General features: G+C 44.0%; 1 protein-coding gene across 1 annotated transcript in view; it reads right to left on the bottom strand.

Moving 5' to 3' along the window:
* The window catches only part of DPF3 (double PHD fingers 3), a 297,459-nt gene that overhangs the window by 91,771 nt on the left and 179,653 nt on the right, over nt 1-26,035 (bottom strand). The window contains exons 4-5 of the mRNA XM_084847675.1: nt 8,882-9,009; nt 7,263-7,358 (exon numbers count right to left, since the gene is read on the bottom strand). Coding sequence (XP_084703801.1) covers nt 7,263-7,358; nt 8,882-9,009 — 224 coding nt within the window. The remainder of the gene's footprint in view (nt 1-7,262; nt 7,359-8,881; nt 9,010-26,035) is intronic.

The raw sequence follows: 26,035 nt of genomic DNA, 5'->3' as shown, positions 1-26,035 counted from the left end.
CTATGCCGTGCAGGGCCACCCAAGACGGACAGGTCATGGCAGAGAGTTCTGACAAAATGTGGTCCACTGGAGAAGGAAATGGCAACCCACTCCAGTATTCTTGCCAAGAAAACCCCATGGAACGTATCACAAGGCTAAAAGATATGACGCCGGAAGATGAGCCCCTCAGGTCGGAAGGTGTCCAATATGCTACTGGGGAAGAGCAGAGGGTATTTCCAAGTAGCGCCAGAAAGAGTGAAGTGGCTGGGCCAAACCCAAAAGGACACTCAGCTGTGGATGTGTCTGGTGGTGAAAAGAAAATCCGATGCTGTAAAGAACAATATTGTTTAGGAACCTGGAATGTCAGATCAAGGTAAGCTGGAGGTGGTCAAACATGAGATGGCAAGATTGAACATCGACATCTTGGGAATCAGCGAACTAAAATGGACAGGCATGGGCGAATTTAATTCAGGTGACCATCATATCTACTATTGTGGGCAAGAATCCCTTAGAAGAAATGGAGTAGCACTCATAGTCAACAAAAGGGTGGGAAAAGCAGTACTGGGGTACAATCTTAAAAATGATAGAATGATCTCAGTATGAATCCAAGGCAAACCATTCAACATCACAGTAATTCAAGTCTATGCCCCAACCACTGATGCCAAAGAAGCTGAGGTTGATCGGCTCTATGAAGACCTACAACACCTTCTAGAACTAACACCAAAAAAAGATGTCCTCTTCATCATAGGGGATTGGAATGCTAAAGTAGGAAGTCAAGAAATCACCAGGATAACAGGCAGGCATGGCCTTGGTGTACAAAACGAAGCAGGACAAAAGCTAATAGAGTTTTGCCAAGAGAACACGCTGATCATAGCAAACACTCTTTTCCAACAGCACAAGAGGCGACTCTACACATGGACATCACCAGATGGTCAATATCGAAATCAGATTGATTATGTCCTTTGCAGCCAAAGATGGAGAAGCTCCATACAGTCAGTAAAAACAAGACCTGGAGCTGACTGTGGCTCAGATCATGAGCTGCTTCTTGCAAAATTTCGGCTTAAATTGAAGAACGTCGGGAAAACCACTAAACCGTTCAGGTATGACCTAAATCGTATCCCTTATGGATATACAGTGGAGGTGAGGAATAGATTTCAGGGATTAGACCTGATAGACAGAGTGCCTGAGGAACTATGGACGGAGGTCCGTAACATTGTTCAGGAGGCAGCAACGAAATCCATCCCAAAGAAAAAGAAATGCAAGAAAGCAAAGTGGCTGTCTGATGAGGCTTTACAAGTAGCTCACGAAAGAAGGGCAGCGAAAAGCAAGGGAGAAAGGGGAAGATATACCCAACTGAATGCAGAGTTCCAGAGAATAGCAAGGAGAGACAAGAAGGCCTTCTTAAATGAACAATGCAAAGAAATCGAGGAAAACAACAGAATGGGAAAGACTAGAGATCTCTTCAAGAAAATCGGAGATCTCAAGGGAACGTTTTGTGCAAAGACGGGCATGATAAAGGACAAAGAAGGCAGGGACCTAACAGAAGCAGATGAGATTAAGAAGAGGTGGCAAGAATACACAGAAGAACTATACAGGAAAGATCTGAATGTCCCTGATAGCCATGATAGTGCACTCACTGAACTTGAGCCAGACATCCTCGAGAGTGAAGTCAAGTGGGCCTTAGGAAGCATTAGTAACAACAAAGCTAGTGGAGATGACAGTATTCCAGCTGAGCTATTTAAAATCCTAAAAGATGATGCTGTTAAAGTGCTGCATTCAATATGCCAACAAATCTGGAACACTCAACAGTGGCCACAAGACTGGAAAAGGTCAGTTTACATTCCAATTCCAAAGAAGGGCAACGCCAAAGAGTGTTCAAACTACCGCACAATTGTGCTCATTTCACATGCCAGCAAGGTGATGCTCAAAATCCTACAAGCTAGGCTTCAGCAGTATGTGAACCGAGAGCTACCGGAAGTACAAGCTGGGTTTAGATGAGGCAGAGGAACTAGAGATCAAATCGCCAACATTTGCTGCATCATGGAGAAAGCAAGAGAATTCCAGTCTATTTCTGCTTCATTGACTACGCTAAAGCCTTTGATTGTGTGGATCACAACAAACTGTGGCAAATTCTGAAAGTGATGGGAGTACCAGACCACCTTACCTGTCTCCTGAGAAACCTGTACGAGGGTCAAGAAGCAACAATAAGAACCAGAGATGGAAGAACCGATTGGTTCAAAATTGGGAAAGGAGTACGACAAGGCTGCATATTGTCACCCTGCTTATTTAACTTATATGCAGAGTACATCATGAGAAATGCCGGGTTGGATGAATCAGAGGTCGGAATTAAGATTGCTGGGAGAATTATCAACAACCTCCGATATGCAGACGATACCACCCTAATGGCAGAAAGCGAAGAGGATCTAAAGAGCCTCTTGTTGAGGGTGAAAGAGGAGAGTGCAAAAGCTGGTTTGAAACTCAACATTAAAAAAACGAAGATCATGGCATCTGGCCCCATCACTTCCTGGCATATAGAAGGGGAAGAAATGGAAGCAGTGACAGATTTTACTTTCTTGGGCTCCAAGATCACCGCAGACGGTGACTTTAGCCATGAAATTAAGACGCTTGCTCCTTGGGAGGAAAGCTATGGCAAACCTAGACAGCATAGTAAGAAGCAGAGACATCACCTTGCCGACAAAGGTCCGTCTAATCAAAGCTATGGTTTTCCCAGTAGTAATGTATGGCTGTGAGAGCTGGACTATAAGGAAGGCTGAGCACCGAAGAATTGATGCTTTCGAACTGTGGTGCTGGAGAAGACTCTTACGAGTCCCCTGGACTGCAAGGAGGTCAAATCAGTCCATCCTAAAGGAAATCAACCCTGACTGCTCATTGGAAGGACAGATACTGAAGCTGAAGCTCCAATATTTTGGCCACCTAATGCGAAGAGAAAACTTCCTGGAAAAGACCCTGATGCTGGGAAAGACTGAAGGCAAAAGGAGAAGGGGACGGCAGAGGATGAGATGGCTAGATAGCATCACTGATGCAATGAATATGAACTTGAGCACGCTCCGGGAGAGAGCGCAGGACAGGAAGGCCTAGCGTGCTATGGTCCATGGGGTCACGAAGAGTCGGACACGACTGAACGACTGAACAACAACAACAACCCTATGAGTCATATACCAGGATAGCCTACCTAAATAAGCACAAATCTATATCTTAGTTTCTACAAAGTAGATATCCTAACACAAAACTAAAATGGCTAGCAGAGCTCCACAAGTCCTGGTCAATGGCAGCCAAGTAATATCCTTTTTATCTGTCCTGAAATCTTAGAAAACCTTCCAAAAGTGGGCTAAGCCAGAGCATGGCAAATTATGATCAAGCAGAATCATTCACAGAACAGGTCCAATGTTGCAAAATCTCTCCCCTCCCAAAATCAACTTCTGTAAATGTTAGTCCCGTATTCATTCTGAGGACCAAATTAGACAAGATGCAGGAAATACAAAATGGTGGGTGGGAGATGGGGAAAGCTAGACGCAAAATGGTAGATCAGGAAATGGAATCAATTATATATGGCACCCCATAAGCCATACACTGTGGTGACCTCCATACATATACACACACACACACACACACACTTGAGTTACTACAGAGCAGATATTCTGATTTATAAGCAGAGGAAAAACCCTTTGGTTGGTATTGTTAAATAATTCAGACCTCACTTTTAATGTTGGTCATATGTAATGCAAAGATGGGGAGTAAGTCAGACCAAACAGGTCTTCAGGCAAGGGGTCTTGAGCCCACTCCCACCTGCTGCTTAGTATCATAGAATCATAGAATAGTAGGGTTGGAAGGGGCCTATAAGACCATCAAGTCCAACCCCCTGCTCAATGCAGGAATCCAAGTCAAAGCATCCCTGGCAGATGGTTGTCCAGCCTTGTCTTGAACGCCTCCAGCGTGGGAGAGCCCACCACCTCCCTAGGTCATTGGTTCCATTGTTGTATTGCTCTAACATTGCTTGTTACCCAGAGCTTCCCCTTTCCCAGGACTTTTCTTCTAGCTGAGCTCAATTCCAGTATTAGACCTCTGCTGGGAGAAAAGTGGTATAAAGGAACAGTTAGGGGGAGTTGTTGTTTATTCGTTCAGTCACTTCCAACTCTTCGTGACTTCATGGACCAGCCCATGCCAGAGCTTCCTGTCAGCCGTCGCCACCCCCAGCTCCCCCAAGGTCGAGTCCGTCACCTCCAGAATATCATCCATCCACCTTGCCCTTGGTCGGCCCCTCTTCCTTTTGCCTTCCACTTTCCCTAGCATCAGCATCTTCTCCAGGGTATCCTGTCTTCTCATGATGTGGCCAAAGTACTTCAGTTTTGCCTTTAAGATCATTCCCTCAAGTGAGCAGTCTGGCTTTATTTCCTGGAGTATGGACTGGTTTGATCTTCTTGCAGTCCAAGGCACTCTCAGAATTTTCCTCCAGCACCACAGTTCAAAAGCATCTATCTTCCTTCGCTCAGCCTTCCTTATGGTCCAGCTCTTGCAGCCATAGGTTACTACGGGGAATACCTTTGCTTTAACTATGCGGACCTTTGTTGTCAGTATGATGTCTCTGCTCTTCACTATTTTATCAAGAAGATTGTCATTGCTCTCCTCCCAAGAAGTAAACATCTTCTGATTTCCTGGCTGCAGTCAGCATCTGCAGTAATCTTTGCGCCTAGAAAGACAAAGTCTGTCACTGCCTCCACATTTTCTCCCTCTATTTGCCAGTTACCAATCAAGCTGGTTGCCATAATCTTGGTTTTTTTGAGGTTTAACTGCAAGCCAGCTTTTGCACTTTCTTCTTTCACCTTCGTCATGAGGTTCCTCAGCTCATCCTCACTTTCAGCCATCAAAGTGGTATCATCTGCATATCGGAGATTGTTAATGTTTCTTCCAGCGATTTTAACTCCAGCCTTGGCTTCATCAAGCCCAGCACGTCGCATGATGTGTTCTGCATACAGGTTGAATAGGTAGGGTGAGAGTATACAACCCTGCCATACTCCTTTCCCAGTCTTAAACCAGTCTGTTGATCCATGGTCTGTTCTTACCGCTGCTACTTTGTCGTTACACAGATTCCTCAGGAGGCAGACAAGATGACTTGGTATCCCCATACCACCAAGGTTAGGGGGAGGGGGAGGTGCAAATGGTGAGGGGATTCAGTCCTCCCAGTCTACCCCACCTAGGGATGTGCAAGTCAGCAAAGTCGAGCTTGTCGAAGTTCTCTAAATTCCACCTGGAAGCTCCTTCCATATCAGATTGCAAGCTTAGTTTTTTTCTTTTGCCCATATTTTCATGCATATTGTTCCAAATGCATGCATTGCTCATGCACATCTTTGAAATGTACGTATTCTTCTCCCACTGATTAAACTGTATTTGTGTACATTTTCAAATGTACGCACGCTATCGAATGCATTTGGTGGGGGGGTCCACAAATAACACTGCAAGCTTGGAAATGTAAGGACTCCGACTGCAGATTGTGTCTGAGTCTGTTTGACCTGGAAGGTGTGAACTATTATTATTATTATTTATTGCATTTATATCCTGCCTTTTTTCCTCTTGCAAGGAACCCAAGGCGGCTTACATTATCCTCCTCCTCTCCATTTTATCCTCACAACAACCCTGTGAGTTAGGTTGGGCTGAGAGTCTGTGACTGGCCCAAAGTCACCCAGTGAGCTTCCATGGCTGAGTGGGGACTAGAACCCGGATCTCCCGGCTCCCAGTCCAACACTCTAGCCACTACACCACACTGGCTCTCAGGTAAATGCTGATCAAAAATGAACTGAAATGAATTTCTCATACATCCCTTACCCCACCCTACTTTACGTGTGAATTGGGCAGACCTGCATTTAAAGATGCAGGTCTATGCCATCACACATAAACCCTATACAAGCATACTTCCAAATGTGTGGGGTTTCAAAGCATGTAGGGGCAATGGGATTGCTCATGCTAGCCCTGCCCCTGCATACTAGCACCCGCCTTCTCCATCTCCAACCTTGCCATGTTGAGCAGCATCTTGATCATGTTAAGTGTTCTACTTGTGTTCAAGTGAACGTGAGCAGAACATTCCTTCAGACCTTGCTGTTCAACACAAGAAACTCAGGAACAAAGGAGGCTGGGGGCTAGTGGGCATGGAGAAGTAGGGGGCAGGGACAGTATGTACGGCCCCATTGTCCTACATCCCTGGAGCCCTCACACATTTGGGAGAACACCTGCACAGGGCTATAGTATCCCTCATTCTGTGTAATGTGTAGGTGAGCTCAAAACCAATGGCAGCCACAGTAAACAGCAAGTGAAGCCAAGAGAGATGGAACAAGCAGAGAGGATAAGGGGCAAAGAGAGTTCAAGAATAGAAAGAGGAAGGACAAGAAGGAGAATGTATGGGAAGACAAAAATATAACCTGTAGTTTATTCTTCTTCTCAGTCTTGGAATCTTCCTACAGTTAAGAATCTGTAGCATAATGCCTCTAGCAGCTCCTTCCTGCATTCTGCCTGTGGCACATTACAATATAGGAGATCATAGGTGGCCTTCCCCCCGCCCCATACAGGCCATTTAGTAGGAGGATATTGATGGAGGAGTATAGAGGAGTTTGTGAACATTTGGCTAATGTAGAAGAACTCCCTGCTGTGAATTTGCTACCGGAGGCTTGCAGAGGCTGATGTTCACTCAGTTCTGAGAGCCTCCAGCAGCTCACTCCAGAGAGCAGGGAGGGCCAGAACAGTCAGGCAGCATGAAGAGTGGGAGGGGTGAGCTGCCTGACTTCACGCTGTGTGGGTTTCTTGCCAGGGGATCTGATTATTGAGAGCCTCCAGCTGCAGAACCATGCGGAGAACACTGATCAATAGCCAGCTCTTCCCTGCACAGAAACTGCCAAGGGAAAAGATAAAGCTTCAGTTCATCTGAAAATGCAGATAAAACAAGCAACAAATAATCAAAGTTACCCTGTATACACAAATATGTGCATGCATATTGTGTGTGTCTTTCTTTCTTTCTTTCTTTCTTTCTTTCTTTCTTTCCATTATGGTTTCATTAAACTGGCAGACGAAGACAAAATCAGAAAGTGGAAAAACCAACAACCCACAAGCGAGCAAGTCTATATTAGAAACAAATGAATAATTGTTCATCACATATCTTTGCAACCATAGGTATCATTAAGCTCTGTGTCTATCTATGGATAAACATGTAGAAGCAGTGTGTGAATATGAGAATGCCCTCCCCACTTTCTTCCTCCTATCTGGTTAAAGCAACCTACCCGTCCTCTGGGTCTGTTCTTTCGTTTTGGAATATCTTCTTCCATCTCTTCCTCCTCATTCATTTCATCTGCATTTTCATCATTTTCCAAAACCCTCTGTAGTTAAAACAATAAACAGTAATTAAAAACAAATCCCAGCACAACAGAGGATTTTTAGCAGAAGGGCAAAGACAGGAAGAAAACATATATATTATGGATGGATGTACTTCTTTTGTCTAAATACACAAGCAACATGGATCAGGCCACTTCAGGTTATAGACTAAAAGCTCCAAACCTGCTCTCAGGGAGTGCCAAATATTTACAAATGAACATTTTCAGCATGAAAAGTAGAGCCCAGGCAGGGGTAGGGACATATTCTTTGATATGATCCTTCCCTTGCTCACAGCTGTTTGCAGCCTTTCACAGCCCAAATCAACTGCAGCTTTAGTGCCATTTCTTTTTTAAATTGGTTTTGTTCTTCTTCCTAGGAGTAGTGACATCATTATGTTGCCAGTCACACTAGGCTACATGATGCCTGTAGGTGCTTTCAGATGGACAGCTCCTAGCGCCAGCAATCAAAAGGCACTGTGCAACTATTCCATCTTTCCCTCCTTAGACTTTCCCTAGAAAGGAAGAAGACCGAAGAAGTGGTGGGGAAACATGGGAAGGTTACAAATTAAGGACAACAACACCTGGAGCCAAATAAAATTCTGTGAATGCTGCTGAGTGAAGGGACAATTAAAACTTTGACTGGAAGGACCATGTGTCCAGGAAGAAAACTGATTTGAAAAAGCAAAATGGCACCAAAGCAGCAGCCAATCAGGACTGTGTAGAGGCTCAAAGGACACACCTGAAGCTTTCATGCTTAAACATATTTCTTCTAACCCCATTTTGCAGTACTCCCTTTGAGCTGAAACCTATCTTATCAACGTTCACTTTGTCACAAGTATTTCACGCCCAAATTACAGGAAACTTCTGTAATATAATAAATATCCAAAATCCTGAATTTGCTTCAAATGTCAAATAAAAAATAACATGATTTATTTTTTTACAAAAAAATGGCAAAAAGCCATGCTATCACAGTACTTGCTCTTCATGTAGCACTGTGATGCAAATGTGTCTATTGCAGGATGTCCCTGACCTATTTGGTGCAGGTATTAATTTGTACTTCTTGCTGTGCAGTGTCTTGTGCAAACCTAGTCCTTCCCAGAGTCCTCTATTTTATGTGTATTTACCTTAACTATGGAGTAAGGGAGAATTAACTGGGCTGCCCACTGAGCTGCATTGGCAGTGTTCTCCCACCTGTTATTTTATTGTCCCACACAATGGTTTGTTATGGCACACCTGCACAGTATCAGAGCAATACAATCGCTCTCTCTCTCTCTCTCTCACACACACACACACACACACACACACGTGCATGCACACAGGAACAAACTGGGAATTATGGTTATGTACAGCAATTTATGATTACCTACAGCAACCAAAGTGGTATTTGCATTCATGTGTAGATTATTGCATAAAAGTCACAAGAAATGAATAGATTGGAGTTAAGAGACTAAACAACATCTTATAAGCACTCAGTTCAGTATTATATAGATTGAAAATGTGACCAGGCCAACAGAAGAGCTCTCAGTCACCTGGATTTCTTGTAGAGTGTCCTCCTCTTTAGTATCTATCTTCTTTTCAAGCCCTTCTCCACGTAACAAGGCTTCCAGTGTAGTCCCCTCTGATGTGAAGCCATCCTTCTTCAGAGGCAGGTCAACTTCTGGGTGGGGGGGGGGGAGAGCAGCAAAAGCACAACAATAAAGGCTGGAGTTATTTCCTGCACAGCCTACAACAAAAAGCACAACCAAGGACATATCAATTTAACAGAAGAGGGACAAGACTCTGGTCCCTAAACCTCTTGGGTAGTCTCCAAGTGCTTGCTTCTTGGTAAGTCCTGCCATATTCTCTGCTGCTGTCACTAGAGCAAATGTTTTGCATGCAGAAGGTCCCAGGTTCGATCCCTGGCGTCTCCAGGTAGGACTATGAAAGAATCCTGCCTGAAACCCTGGATGGCCGCTGCCAGCCAGTGTCAACAACACTGGGATAGATAGACCGAGGGTCTGACTCAATATAAGACAGCATCCTATTCTAGGCCTCTTCTCTCATGTTCTCTTCTTGCATTACTTTTCCCTATATGAATTCTTAAGAGTAAGTAAGCAACCAGAAGGTGCTCATCAGCCATGTAAGAATAGTCAGCCAGGTTTTCAGGCTGACTGAGAAAAGCAAGTGTCTTCAAACATGGGCTGATGCAATCATTGTTTTAACATGCTGAAGTAAATGTGTCATTTTTTCCAAGGGATTTCAACCCACTGAACTGGCCTTGTGAATCATGATTCAAAAGCCAACACATTATACCCCAATTTTACCATTTTTGAAGATTTTTTGAGAAAGTTCAGCATAACTCTGCCTTGCTGACTATTTGTAGTGAGCTTTCTATCGGGGGGAAGCATTAAAAAACAACTACATCTCTCTCAACATGCAACCTATACAGTCAGTCAGAAGAATCCTACCACCACATTCTGTGAGGAGCATCTCTCACAAACGTAAAATCTAAATAACCACTCTGGTTCAGCCTCATCCTTGAAACAGTGTTTCTCTTTTATGGGCTGTTGCATACAGAATGGGCACCACATTGGAGGCAATTTTAAATTGTTCCCTGTGGTGACTGCCTCCCTTTAGCAAACCATTTATGTGCAGTCTCATGAACTAAGTGGACTTTCCCCCTGCCACACAAACCTCCCCCAAAACTATTTTTTTTAACTGTGTTAGGGTTTTATTGTTTAAATTGTTGTACACCAACTTGATGACTTTTTAACAAATAAAGTGGTATATAAATATTAAAACTAAACATGGCCATTGTGGGACAAAAATCCCCTGGTCTCAGTGGCAAACCTCTGCACACAGACAACCTATATGTCTGTGTATATATATATAGAACAACCACCATGGTTCTATATATATAAATACATGTTCTGTATATATAGAACAACCACCATGGCGAACAATTTAAGGTACCATGTATTTATTTCTAGGCATTTTCTACCCCACCCTTCTGTCCAAAAAGACAATCAGTTTAAAAATGTCATCCATTTGTAGGGATGGCATGCGTGCCTGATTCTGTCTGGGAATCCAGCCCACACCCCTGAGCCCTGCTCACCTAGCCCCTGCCCCCGCACGCTCCCTGCCTGCACTCGGAGAGCGGCCCACATTCACCCCTGGGGCCTCATCAAGGTCCGCGGTCGCCATTTTCTGAAAAATAAAATGATGATCACAAAAATGTGCATATTTGCGTATGTGCAAAAATGCACATTTTTGCAAAACTGCGGAAGTTCGCATACACAACTATGTGCATTCACAAAAAATGCATTTTGCACATACGCAAATATGCACATTTCTGCCATTGCCATTTTATTTTGCAAAAAATGGCAACCGCGGAGCTCGATGAGGCCACCGGGGTGAGTATGGGCTGCTCGCCAAGCTCAGGAAGGGCTCAAGCACAGTCCAGGGACCAGCGAGCGGGGGCAGGGGCTGGGCGGACGCCCGGAGAACCTGGATTTGGGTGGGTTCGCACATCCCTATCCATTTGCAAGATACTCAGTATTGTCCATTTGTGCAATGGGACTTCCCCATCTTTCTTCCCCCCAGCAGCCTCACCCCACCAAATCTGCTCCAGAGGGATATTTTGCTCTGCTCACCACAAATCTGCTCACCACATATTTTGAGGATGCACTGGGGGAGGGGGAATTGCCCCTCTCCCCATTCTGCTGATGGAAGTAATTTCATCAGCGAGAGGAGTTAACTGGACCACCCTTTAGGGCTGACTCACATTTGCATGTTGATAACACATCATCAAGTATTGACTTGAATGTGTAAAACAGCCATCACAGATCAAAACACCACAGACTGCACTTTCATATCACCAGAAACACAATGCTTTCTAACAGAGTCAGTTCACACAGTCAGTTGTAAGTCACCTAATCTTGAATAATACAAGCAAACTATATCTATGTGTGAACCAATCCTAAGGCAGCGATTGTAGGACATTTGTTATAGATTTGGTGACTACAAAATGGTGAATTTATTTTTACAATCAAAGTCAAAATATGTATTTCCACTCAAATGTTGACATAGTTATGATGAAGAAACCCCTTTTGGATACATGTTGTTGTTGTTCAGTCGCTCAGTCGTGTCCAACTCTTCGTGACCCCATGGACCACAGCACGCCAGGCCTTCCTGTCCTGCAGTGTGACCTATCTGGATGTAAACTAGACAGCAGTGGATGCTAACGAGAATAGCAAGATCCAGCACCTAGAGAGCACTGGGATCACAAACCATCCTGAGTCATCTTCAACAGTGTGCCCTGTACAATTGTACAGGGGCGGGACACAAACGTCCACGGAGGGCCAGTAGCAATGGCTTCCCTGTGAGACTCAGCCCAGAGAAGTCAGAGACAGTGAGAGAAGAAGCACACTCCAGCCTTCCCCAACCTGGTCCCCCTCAGATGTGTTAGACCACAACTCCAAGCATCCACCAGCTGGGATGCTGGGAGTTGTAGTCCAACACATCTGAGGGGGACCAGGTTGGGGAAGGCTAGAAGAGCCTCTCCTAGTGAGCATTTCATGGCAACAGGCTAAAGCAAACAATATCCATTAGGCTTACCCATGAAAATACCTCTTTCACCTTTCTGGTTTTCTATGTAAGGTGATGCATTTTTATTTTTCTTGCACAACAGAGCAAGATTCAGCTGCCACCCAAGCCACAGTCTCTCAGCACAAAATGCAGCTCCATTTCCAGTTCTAACTGGGAACAGAGATACTTATTGGATGAGTTCTAGCATGATCTGTCACTCCAGAGACAGCTACTGTGCACAACCAAAGCAATCCAGCTTCCCAAGAAATGCTTACACAAGGCTTATACAAACAGTATGTCACATTGATTCTTTGGGCTGGTTTATGCTCATAAACAAATACCAAAGGGTTGTATTTCAAGACTGATTCTAGTAGATACTATTTAAGTATGGCAAATGCCATATCCAAGGCTGTCGCCCTGAAAACCTTAAAAATAATAATAGCCACCTAGCACATCACAGAGATCTACTGCTGGGTGAATGTAGCCACTGAGCTCATTAACAGGATGTGGCAGGATGTGCCTTAAAGGGCAACTCAGTGGCTCGGTGAGCAATTAAATCTCACATCAGTTCCAAATGAGAATCTATCAGTGCCACAAGAGTATAAAGTCTCAGCTCCATTGCTGTTTTCCACCCCTAGCATTCTTATTTATGATGGAGTATTCAGAACAATGGAAGTCAGAAAGAATATCATGAAATATGCCATGGGAAGGATGGGGGGCAGATTAAGCCTACTCTTCTTCTGGGAAATATGCAGAGAGAGAAGCTGTCTGTTAGCTGTCGAGTTTGCAAAAGATACCATCTTTTGGGATGGTGCTCTCCGCCAGCAGATGGAGTGCCCCAGGGGAAATGGTGGTGAAAAACCCAGACAAGCTGCATCCATCCATCCATCATATTGCTCATTTCCACATCTCCAAGGCATAAATATAGCATTAGAGTGCAAGGGGGAGTGGAACAGACTTTTAAGAATGGAGCGGGGAATATACAAACTTGCTTGCTTGAACAGCTGGATTTTTAGTTATATCAGGTAAATGATAAAGTCAGGCCAATATAATATCTAAGGAGTTCTTTGTTTTGTTTAAAACCCCCTCTATGAACTACATATGCAGAGTCATTTTATTGGTCTGGAAAAGGGGTAGCTTCACAAAAGTCTCTAGAACCATACTTGCAGGCTAGCAGATGTTCTGTGCTGCTCTTTCTGCACATTCTTCAGCCAGCGCTAAACAACCTCGACTTTTGCCAATTTCACCAGTCTCTGCACTTGTGTTCTCCCTAGCCCTGTCGCCACACAATTCCAGTATCGTGTCTCTAGTGGGCCAGTGTAGGCCTTTGGTCCGATCCTGCAGGGCTGTTCTTATGTTCAGTAGAAACATCCTAATCAAACTCCTAAGGACATGTTCTGTTATTCTGACAATTTGATATTACAGGGAGCAATGGGATAATTGGACCCTCCAGGGCCTGGTTTGCTTCCCTTCCAGCAAGGCCAACTAGTCTCATAAGGTGAAAGACAGCATGAATTGGTGTGCTCTGGGATTTTACAATTCCACAGTACACTGGTATTATAAATTACTGGAGGAAAGCAGGGTGTCTCTGAATTTCAAACTAATTCTGTATTTGACCTGAAGGAGCTCTGCTCCCCAAATCATAGTCCTCACATTATTTTTTCAAGTCTCCAGCTTTTTAAAGACACTGCTTCTATTTAAGGGACATCCTTCAGAAGTTTGTCTCAGTGTAGTAAAAAGAAAAATCTCTCTCTCTCTCTCTCTCTCTCACACACACACACACACACTCATAGATGAAACTGTTTGCATTATTAGATGTTTTATTAAATGAACAGGACCCAAGCATTATTTTAAAAAATCAATTGAAACTTGCCCAAACTATCTTAGGCCTGGTCGCTAAATGTAGCTGCTCAAACAGCAAGGACTTATAATATTTCTAGATGGTTGAATTTAAGGTTTACAAGGGGGAGGAGCTCTGTAACCATGTTTGCCTTTCTGGGAGTGAATCTGCACCTTATATACAACGGAAGGACTATAGTGACCAAAGATCAGTTTGTCCATTCCCTCCCACTATGAGATGTATGAGCTCCACTTATACCAGGGCTGGGCCACTTGTTGGACTGCAGATATTGGACTCTGGATATTGTTGGATTGCAACTCCCACCAGCCCTAGCCAGTGCAGCCAATGGTGAGCGATGATGGGAACTGCAGTCCTACAACATCTGGAGGGCCACAAGCTGCCCACCCTGACTTACACAGAGGAACAGCAAGTTATGTGCAAAACCCCAAGCATGTGTATGCATCCATCATCATGCAGGGACCACGGGGGAGGCAGCAGTCTCTTGGGCCACTTCACACATTATTAGTGCTGTGCCAAAAATTTAGATTCTTCCATTTTTGGCATCTCATTTGGGGGGGGACAAAAACTCTGGTGAAAGAGGCTGGGAGAGGTGAAAATTTCAGATAATTTTCTCCTTGGGGAGGTGGACTTAGTTCCCACATACGTTTTTAAGTGTAGGCAATTCTTGAGGGGTCTTCTTTCTATTTTTTTATTTTTTAAAAAAAAAACACCCCCTGCACTTGCAGGAGTCCTGGACTTCTCCAACCTGGCAGGGTTGGTTTTTTTTTTTTCTGAACTCCCATGTAACCTCTCCCTCTCCAATAGGCATTCAGGAAGAACTCCCGGCTGGAGAAGAGTCCTGGGCTTCTGCAAGTGCAGGGGGTGTTTAAAAAAAAATAGAAAGAAGACCCCTCAAGAATCGCCCACACTTTAAAAAGGTACGTGAAAACCCTGTCCCGCTCTGCAAGGAGAAAATTATCCAAAATTCTTCCCTCCCTGTGAAAGAGGCAGAAAAAACAATGCCTCTTTTGCAGGGAGAGAAAAGGTTCCCCAAAATAGGGGGCAGGATTTGGCAGAGCACCACGCATTATACTGTTAGGTGCACGTTTTCAATGTTTTACAGATACATGTGAAAGAGACAAACACATTTGCAAACAAATGCATCATTCAAATATACTTGTCAAGGAGCCAGAATTGCCAAAGTTCCTACTGAGAGTATGCTAGGTGACAAACCTGTGTTACTTCAACATAATATGCGAAACAGACTTTAGATACAAAGGGAGACTGGAGCGGAAGTTTATATACCAATTACATATGAGAGCAGGCAATACAATCACAGTTTCTCAGAGGCTCTTGCAGTCATTTATCAGGTCCCAACCCACCATTTAGAAATCACTGACTTTGTCAAGGCTTTTAATCACAGATTCCTGCATTTGAATCTCTCTCCTCATACCAAGGCTCTCTGAGGCTTAATAAAATAAATAAAATAAATTACAACCTCTTCAATTTGGTTTCCAGTCTATTAAATATAAAGTCTATTAAATATAAAGATATTCATTTTCACAAAAACATGTATTAATTGTTATGCATTCTCACAATTAGGTAAGACAGCTTGACAGTGCCAGATTCCATTCCACAATATCCCCCGGGGCCATCTAAAGAGTTACTTGACATTGCTGTTAGCACATCACAGCAGAAATTCCTGGGTTGTTTAACCCAGAAATTGTGAAGATGAATGGAATGCACAAGCTGTGCACTTATTGTTTCCACTTTCAATTAGCAACCCAGGAATGCCCTGTTCCTGGGATTTTTTCATGATGTGCAAACCCAGACCTCTGGATTGTTTAAAGGTTAAACAACCCAGAGTTAACCCAACAATTGCCCATGTTTGGTGTTGGATTAACTCTGGGCTATTTAATTGATAAACAACCCAGAGTTTCCAGGTTCGCATGCCACAAAACAACCCAGGAAAAGGGCATTCCTGGGTTGTTAATGAAACAAGGAAATGGCTTAAGAGCAACTCTCATGCTTTGCTCATCCCTGTGATTCCTTGGTTAGACAACCCAGGAATTGCCAATGTGATGTGCAAACCAAGGTGATATAAGTATTATAAAGGGACTAGACTCCTTTTCTGCATTTGTTATTCCAGGATGCCCTGCGACCAGATAGACAAGTGTGTTTCAGGGCACTCGGCCTGACATCAGCATCTGGCATTATAGGGCAACTGCTTGAGTCCAAGTATCCCAGCAGGTCCCACTGACACATGCAGCTTGCTCTGCAAGCATCTGTTTTAATTTCCCAGAGTGCCCCAGAGTGACACTTTAGATAATCTAGGGCAGCATTGTGGGAAATCAAAATGGCAGCTCCCAGCCACCCTTTTAATTGCATTTTAATGTATATTATAATGTATTTTGTGAACCACTTAGATATATCCATCCTTAAAGAACTCAAACGTGAAATTACAGATTTTTAAACAAAAATTTGTAACTTGTCCCTAAAATCAGTACCAGAGGACTGGAGAATAGGTCTAATGTAACTCCAATTTTAAAAAGGGTTCCATGGGGGATCCAGGAAATTACAGGCCAATTAGCTTAATGTCTATTCGAGGTAAATGTGTTGAAAGCATTATTAAAGATAAAATAAGTAGGCATATAGAAGGACAAGCCCTGCTGAAAAAGAATCAACATGGCTTCTGCAAAGGTAAGTCAGGTCTCAGTAACCTTTTAGAGGTCTTTGAAAGTGTCAATAAACATGTGGACAGGGGTGATCCGGTAGATATTATTTACTTGGACTTCCAAAAGGCTTCTGACAAAGTCTTTCACCAAAAACTCCTGAGCAAACTTAGGAGTAAAGGAATAAGAGAAGAGGTCCTCTTATAGATCAGTAACTGGTTAAAGACAGAAAGCAGAGAGTAGGAATAAATGGTAAATTCTCCCAATGGAGGGATGTAAACAGAGATCTGTATTGTGTCCAATGCTTTTCAACTTGTTCATGAATGATCTGGAATTAAGACTGAGAAGTGAGGTGGCCAAGTGTGCTGATGATACCAAATTATTTAGGGTGGTTAAAACAAAAAGGGATTGTGAAGAGCTCCAAAAGGATCTCTCCAAACTGAGAGAATGGGCAGCAAAGTGGGAAATGCAGTTCAATGTAAGCAAATGTAAAGTGATGCATGTTGGGGCAAAAAGTCTCAACTACAAGTATATGCTGATGGAATCTGAGCTAGTGGGGGCTGACCAAGAAAGAAATATTGGGGTTGTGGTAGACAGCTTGATGAAAATGTCAACCCTGTGTGCAGCTGGTGTGAAAAGGGCAAATTCCATGCTAGGTATAATTAGAAAAGGTATTGCGAATAAAACTGCCAATATCATACTGCCCTTATAGAAATCTATGGTGCAACCACACTTGGAATACTGTGTACAGTTCTGGTAAACGCACTTCAAAAAGGATATTGTAGAATTGGAAAAAATGCAGAAAAGGGCACCCGAAATGATCAAGGGGTGGAGCAACTCCCCTATGTGGAAAAGTTACAACATCTAGGACTGTTTAGCTTAGAAAAAAGGCAAGTAAGGGGAGATGTGATGGAGGTGTACAAATTATGCATGGTGTGGAGAAAATGCATAGGGAGACGTTTTTTCCCTCTCTCATAATACTAGAACCCAGGGTCATCCCATGAAGCTGATTGGTGGGAGATTCAGGACAGATAAAAGGAAGTACTTCTTCACGCAGTGCATAGTTAACTATACCACAAGACGTAGTGATGGCCACCAATCTGGATGGCTTTAAAAGTGGGTTCGACAAATTCCTGGAGGAAAAGGCTATCAGCCGCTACTAGTTTTGATGGCTATGTGCTACCTCCAGAACCAGAGGCAATGCGTCTATGTACACGAGTTGCTGGGGAACATGGGTGGGAGGGTGCTGTTGCACTTGCGTCCTGCTTGTGGGATCCTGGTCGACAGCTGGTTGGCCACTGTGTGAACAGAATGCTGGACCAGATGGACCCTTGGTCTGATCCAGCATGGCTTATCTTATGTTCTTATATTTTTAAATAAGTTTAGCAGTATATAAATCTATTTGATGATGACGACGATGACGATAACAACAACAACCCTATAAAGTCTCTCTTCCAGATTTTATTATTAATTCCAGGATAAAACATTGTCCCAGCAACCTCCATAATCAATTAAATAATCATCCTAGGTATAATGAGAGGAGAAATTCATATAACCACTTTTTGGAGTCACTCAGAACTCACCACTTTACCATAATCCAAAATGGTAAAATGATCTCAGGGATCAGTCTTCACCATGTGGGTTACCCATGATTTTACTATTGGGCACTGATTCACAAAGCCATATTCCCAATTAACTATTGTAAGAGAAAGCCCCATCATCCTATTTCAACTTCCATCTAAACAAAAGGTCTTGTGAGTTGGCTTTAAGGCATAACAAATAGACATGGCTTGCCTAGCAGAGCTGACTTGTGCCGTCAGCCCTAGGTTAACCACAGGGCCAGTGTCAAGGCCCACACCCCAGCAGGGGCCCACTGACAAGAGCCCCCTGGACTTACTTCTCCTCTACATCATTGCAACCTGTTTGTTCACCTGCCTTTTGCTCTGGCTCAAACACCATGGTGGTAAGAAGGAAGAGCACTAGATGCCACTGCCTACTTGCTCACTGGCCAAGTGGCAGCAATGTTGACAAAGGATGAGGAGGAAAAGGAGCTGCTGATAATGGTCGTGAGAAAGTAGACTCACTGAAGGAGGGGGCCCTGAGGATGCCTTGCCCAAGGCCCTCCAAAACCTGGAGCCAGCACTGATTAACCAAGTCAAGACAGAAAAGCGAGAAATGGATGGGGGGGACACCCAGCTTTCTGTTTCCACCCCGTCTGACCTAAGAACAGACAATCAACCTAAAGTTCAGGAAGACATACAGTACATTTGCAATCTACACTAGATGTGCATAAGGAAGCAAGTGAGTACATGTCCACAAAACACACAGTGGAAGGGGATTCAAAGGAAGATGTTCAAGCTTTGAGTTGTCCAGTGGCAATTCAAGACAGGTCTGCCTCATTCATTGAGAACCCATGACTATAGAGCAAGTATTTGCAGGGGCACCAAAAGAGTTTTGTTCCAAAGTCATCAATATAGTCAGTCTCGCCCAGTGGTGGCAAGAGATATATTTTTATTACACTGATGTATATGGGAAGGTAATTTCTAACTGTTACACAAGGGTATAGAATGCCAGAAGCTTTATATAATGCTTAGATTTTTTTAAAAACGAACACTGAAATAAACAAGATTTATGGCAGCAGAGAATATGCAGATGGAGAAAATGTACCCTGCAGACTCAGCAGGACTCTGAATGGAGGGAGAGAAGACAAGGTGTGAACAAGGTAACATTCCAAGTCTCTGGGGTGTCCTCCGAGAAAAGCAATAAAAGAAAGCTTTGGCCAGAACTGCAGCATATGGAGTTCAAAGCCTCAACATAGCTGAAAGGTTAGTAGCACAAAAATCAATAATGGCAAAATAGGGCAGAAAGTAAAAGGGGCCTCCAAAGGGCCATCAGGATATGTGAATTTCTCAGATTCGGATTAGCTTGCAGTTCAAATAAATCAAAATCCTGACTGCAAATACAGTCTTGAAATATATTTCCACAAAATATGTCAAATGTAGGGTGGCCTAGTTTACAGAGGGCAGTCCTCTGCTTGAAGGGCCATCTAGGCAAAGGCTTTCTTAAATATCAAGAACCGTAAGCAGGGAGAGCAGGCGCCTTCAAATCACCCATAAACAGTTAGCACTTGGACAGTAGACTGGGTAGGCACACAGGATCAGCAGGTCATGGTCTTCCCTAGGGCTGGCATCAAGGGTACACTGGGGCCCACACTGCAGCAGGGGCCCACTGAGAAGAGTCCCCTGGAGTTGCTCCTCCCCTTCACCTGCCTCTCACTCTGCCACTGCCTCCTTGCTCACTGAGGGAGAGGGCCCATGGAGGGTGTCTTGCCCAAGGGCCCTCTAAAACCTCAAGCTGGCACTGGTCTTCCCCACTAAGGTGAAATGTATTGTATTTCTATTTACATTATAGTAAACATTATTTCTAAATTTGTATCCATACATATAAATTAGCATGTGCAAATGTTATGCAAATCTGTTCATCCTTTGTCCTCTTTTTCTAGTGATGCATTTCCTAGTTTTTGGTGACATGTAAGTGGACATCTTAATCAAATGTTTTCCTGGTCACCATTGTAATTTTTTTCAAAGGATATATGGCCATTCACACTGCTAGCCAAAGAAAGGAAGAGATTTCAAAAGTCCAAGCTTCTGCTCCCCACCAACTGCACAAACATAAGAATGTAAGAAGAGCCGTGCTGGGTCTCCCACCAATCAGCTTCATGGGATGTCCCCAGGGTTCCAATATTATGGGGGGGGGGTGTCTCCCTACTCACTTTCTCCAAAATTAAATCATAATTTTGTACACCTCTATCATGTCTCCCCTTACTTGCCTTTTTTTCTAAGCTAAACAGTCCCAGAGGTATGATTCTGCCATGGTCCAGCAATTGCCTTCCTCACATGATGGGGCCATGGCACACGCAGAACACTTTTCATCACAGGATTCCACAGTGTGCAAAAAATGCAGGCTCAATGGAGAGAGATGGGGAGAGCAGACTATGCAAACTTAGAAGATGCAAGACCTTACTTACATATGCTGAAACAAGCACTGCTCAGTTGGGCTATCCTGTTCTGATCTCAGCATTATAGGGATATTCACATCCAGGCCCAGATACAGATAGTTATCTGTTTCTGAACACATATATGAAAGGGTATTCACCTCTGATAAGTTTGCCTGTCTTCAGAAAAATGAATGAATGGATGTGCAAAACTACTCATGCACAACATATTTTAGTATGAACATCTCTGGAATTTGACCAATATCTCCAACACAGATTTTGGGTCTCAACCAACACGGAGCCAGATCTTTTAGCTTTAGACATTGATGATACCACTAGGACAGAATAGATAAAACACTGACTTGCAATCACTACATGGAAGTTGGAGAAGAAAATGTGCAACGAGAAAAGCCCTTAAATATTCTCCTTTCTTTACTAAAATAACAATTTGAAGCCTGAATCACATAACCATTTTGTGAACTTCTTTGGCTTTTCTGGTAATTTCTCCCCCTGCCCTCTGGCCCGAGGTGGTGAAAGGGATGACTTAATGCTCTGCCACTGGAATCATTTTAAAGGGCATAAAATAGCAAGTTAAACCAGAATCTGGGCCCCTGGATTACTGCATCATGCTCTTATTAAAAAGGGATGTTTAAAAAAAAAAAAGAAAGAAAGACGTTAACCCAGGTAGATATTTATTGGCAGTTGGATCAGGACAAGTAATAAGGAATAATTCCTTCATGCAATGTATCATTAACCTATGGAACAGATTGCCAATAGATGTATTTTTTTTTAAAGAATTACAGCACAATCACAAGCGTTTTTACTTAGAAGTCTCACTACCTTTAGTGGGGCCTACTCCCAGGAAAACAAACGGCCTTGGACACATTCATGGAGATTCAGTCTACCAATGTCATAGGGCTTTTCTACACAAGGCATGTATCATGCACTCATCATTCCCTATTCACAGATATGTATGGGTTCTTTAGATGACAACATGACCCTCCAGTTTTGTTTCTGTGTCTAACCACACTTTCGGCATGGTTAGACACACTTTTTAGAGCACGGAAAATGTGGCAATTAATTGTGAAAGCAAAAGAAAGCACCATTTCCTCTTATGTATTTGCACTATTCTGCTATACCACAGTGCTTATGTAGCAGAAAAGCAGGAAAGGAAACGCTCCTTGTGTAGTGCTCAGATCTCAATTCTTCAACGAAACTGGAAGTAGATAGAGCCAATTAACAACCTCATACAGAAAAGCTCTAAGAGCCAGTGTACTGTAGTGAATAGACTGCTAGTTTTAGGCCACGGCTAGTAGAGTCCAAATCCATCCTCACCATTGCACTCTGCTTATGACTTTTGGCTGGCCACTGCTAGAGACAGAGCACTGGACTAGGATGGGCCTGACCTGGCAAAGCAGTGAAGCAGTTCTTATGGAGAACAACCACAGAATGTGACTGTGTGTATCTGAAAATGAAACATGGGAGTTGTCACCCTCTATCTTCTATCATAGTGACAGCATAAACTGTGGGAAGTGGAGAGAAATCCCCACACTCAATAAATAATTCTCAATGCCTCCGCCTCTCCTGACCAAAAATAGTAAAGATTATGAGGGGAGGATAAATCCATCCAAGGAGAAAAGCAAATGATAATGTAGGGGTTGCATAGTAGTCTTGCGGTATTCCCCTTTCACTTGATTAATGATGAGCCAAGAAGCTGCAGGTTTGGGCTAAAAGACTGATAGCTGCAAAGAGGCTCCACACTGCAGAGATAAATGACTGGTCATCTGTCCTTGATGTGCAAAGAAACGTCTTTTCTAAACGTTTACGTGGACCAAAGTAAACGTGGACCACGTAAACGTGGACCAAAGGCAGGGATGTCACAGTCCTGTTTGAAAGACAGGTAAACACTGGGCAGATGGGGCCACCTGGGGTGCCTAACCCTTTAGAAAGACAAAGCGTGCAGTCTCCTTTGGTCACTCAGGCAAGGTCACTGTGTCCATTTATTAACATCCGGCTGTGAAATCTGTTTAACTACTTTCCCTCCCCCAAACATTCATCTGCCTGCAGAACACAAGGAAGGCCTAGGTATGTTGCTGCGGGGAAGGAAGGACTTCGGAAGCTGGAGAGGTAATAAGCTCATCCATCTATGGATATCTTTGGCTGCCCAGTATCCTTCAAGCAGCTCTTATACAGAGAGAAAAATGTGGAACATGGAACAGCAGAAATGACATAGTGGGCCGGGAGACATCTTATCTCCATTAATGTGTTCTGCATGTATCAAAACAGTGGAAAACCTATTAAGAATCAGGAATGGACTGAAAAGAGAGACGTTGGATGTGCTTTGGTTCCAGCCATCATACTGACAGTTTGGATGCCTTTCAAGCAACATTTCTAAGAGGAAAGTGATAGATTTTGTCCATTCTGAAATGAAAAGCAGGAATTAGAAGGATATATAATTAGAGATCTATGAACCCACCCATTCCCTAGACAAATTTCACTGGTTTGATCAAAACTTTAAGCTTCCCTCAACATTTCTCAAATATTTTGCTTGGACTGGAACATCCACATCTGCCTCAAAATTTTGCTTTCAGTAAAATTCAGTGGCAACTCTTTATAATACATTATATATGATTATTATAATATAGAGTATGTGAATTTACCATATTATTGGCAGGTACAGCAGCTGCAGGCATATACCCTCAAGTCTTTTGCTTTGGAGTTAACATCATTATTGTTTGCTGACACTGACAGGCTTGTAATCCATTGCACCACATACAGATCTAACATCACTGCTTTCAGTGTTCCCACTGTGTTTGCACCTTGCAGAGCAATGAGCACTGGGTTACAATGACTGATGTGCTTGGAGAATCATCTGGAGGAGATGGGAGGGGAGTGTTAGGTGTGCATTCCAGGTGAGAGATGGGGTGCTGGGCTTGACTGTTTTATTCTGCTGAATGTTGCTGAGTTTGACGTCTTTTTTGAGACAAAGTCAGCATTATGTGTGTAGGGGAGGCAATAACGGGGGGGGGGGAATGGGGAGATATGGTGCTGGCAGAGCAAAAATTCATAGGAGAAGGGAAGGCAGGTACTTTACACTTATCCAGCCTTCTGGTTGCCCTGTCAGCCCAGGTCCTTGGGGAGCAGGCCAAGCCACCCCAGAATCTTTGCATGCTCCTTTGCAACGCCAGGTCAGTCCGGAATAAGATCGCAACCTGGCTGACCTGGTGTGCATTACAGAGACTTGGCTGGGGGGAGATAAGCGGGCCTGTATGGATGCAGCTTCTCCCAGTTGGGTACTCTGTGATAGAGCAGGTAAGAAGTGGACAGGGAGGCAGCTTGGCAGTGGTCCACAAAGATTACATCCCCTTGACCAGACTCACTGTGAAGAAACTGGCTCACATCGACTGTGTGTACCTTAGCCTCAGGACTAGGGACAGATTGGGGATTCAGTTAGTATACCGGCCACCCTACTGCCTAACAGAGTCCATAACTGAGCTCACAGAGCTGGTCTCGGAGCTGGTGTTGGAGTCACCCAGGCTTTTAGTCCTGGGCGACTTCAACATCTCCCTTGGGTCCAGCTTGCCAAGTGTAGCTCAGGAGCTCATGGTGACCATGACAACCATGGGCCTGTCCCAGGTGGTCAAGGGGCCAACACACACTCAATTTGATCTTCTGCGCCAGTCGGGAGAATGATCTGTGGGTGGAGGTTCTGTCTCCACCTTGTCATGGATGGAAAACTGTCTGGTCAGGGCTGGTATCACAGCTACTAACCGCCTCTGCAGGGGTGGAGGACCAATTAAGATGGTCCACCCCTGAAAGCTGATGGATCCATTGCGATTCCAAAATGCCTTGGGGGGGTTCTTGGCTGTTGCCACCACTGAACCTGTTGAGTCCCTGGTCTCTGTGTGGAATGAAGATCTGACCGGGTTATCAACATGGTCCTCTCCTACCCGTTTCCAAACAAGTGCCATGATTTAGAGAAGAACTGAGGGAGCTGAAGCCACAAGGATGATGACTAGAGCGCCAATGGCAGAAAACTTGACTTGAATCCAACAAGACACATCATAGGGATCACTTGAAGACCTATGAGGTGGCGATATGTGCAGCGAAGAGAGCTTTCTGCTCTGCATGTATCACGTCTGCAAACTTATACCCAGCTGAGCTGTTCAGTGTGGTTAGGGAGCTGAGTCAGCCCCCCACGCACACATGCACACACTGAATCCAATCTTAGAGCCTTGGGTAGCTCGCTGTGACTCCTTTAATGAGTTTTTCATGGATAAAATTTCTCGGATACAAGCCAACTTGGACGCTGTTGTGGGGACAGAAATCAACAGTGGGGTGTCCAGCAACTCTGCTTGCATGATTAAGCTGGATCATTTTCAGCTTGTGACTCCTGATGAAGTGGACAAACTGCTTGCTTTGGTCAAAAAGACAACTCGCCCTCTTGATCCCTGCCCATCCTGGTTGTAGTCCAGGGAGGGGAGATGGTAAAGCAACTTTTGCTGAATATTATTAATGCCTCCCTGTTGTTGTTGTTGTTCAGTCGTTCAGTCGTGTCCGACTCTTCGTGACCCCATGGACCATAGCACGCCAGGCCTTCCTGTCCTGCGCTCTCTCCCGGAGCATGCTCAAGTTCATATTCATTGCATCCGTGATGCTATCTAGCCATCTCATCATCTGCCGTCCCCTTCTCCTTTTGCCTTCAGTCTTTCCCAGCATCAGGGTCTTTTCCAGGGAGTTTTCTCTTCGCATTAGGTGGCCAAAATATTGGAGCTTCAGCTTCATTATCTGTCCTTCCAATGAGCACTCAGGGTTGATTTCCTTTAGGATGGACTGATTTGACCTCCTTGCAGTCCAGGGGACTCGTAAGAGTCTTCTCCAGCACCACAGTTCGAAAGCATCAATTCTTCGGCGCTCAGCCTTCCTTATAGTCCAGCTCTCACAGCCATACATTACTACTGGGAAAACCATAGCTTTGATTAGACGGACCTTTGTCGGCAAGGTGATGTCTCTGCTTCTTACTATGCTGTCTAGGTTGGCCATAGCTTTCCTCCCAAGGAGCAAGCGTCTTTTAATTTCATGGCTACAGTCACCGTCTGCGGTGATCTTGGAGCCCAAGAAAGTAAAATCTGTCACTGCTTCCATTTCTTCCCCTTCTATATGCCAGGAAGTGATAGTGTTGCAGAACCCAGAGTCAGAGAGACCACGGAGTGAAGGAAAAAGAGATTCTTTATTTAACGCGCGGGCTTAAGGCTGGAATCGTTTCCAAAGAGCCAGAAGCCCCGATTTACATTAGCACATTGGTTTTATAGACATTGTGACACATATGAAACGGCTCCTCCTCTCCCTCCCGCATGGGGTTGCAATCCTCAACATTTCTTCTCTTAGCACTATTGTTTATAATACAAGAACTGGGTTATAGGGTAGCCATGATAAGGAGAGAACAGAAGAGAACAGCAGAGAACAAGATATACAATTGTATGACCTTTGACAAGATAAGGAATTCCTGTGTCTCGTCAGCTTACAACAATATATTCAAAGGAGAAAGAGCTCAGCAAGAACATGAAGCATGAGACTGCATGAGGCTACTTAGTCTGATCCCCGATATGGC

Source organism: Heloderma suspectum, chromosome 1, assembly GCF_057233095.1.
Source record: "Heloderma suspectum isolate Gila_16-S chromosome 1, 16-S_ref, whole genome shotgun sequence".
Classification (NCBI taxonomy): domain Eukaryota; kingdom Metazoa; phylum Chordata; class Lepidosauria; order Squamata; family Helodermatidae; genus Heloderma; species Heloderma suspectum.
This window is presented reverse-complemented; position numbering and strand designations above follow the sequence as displayed.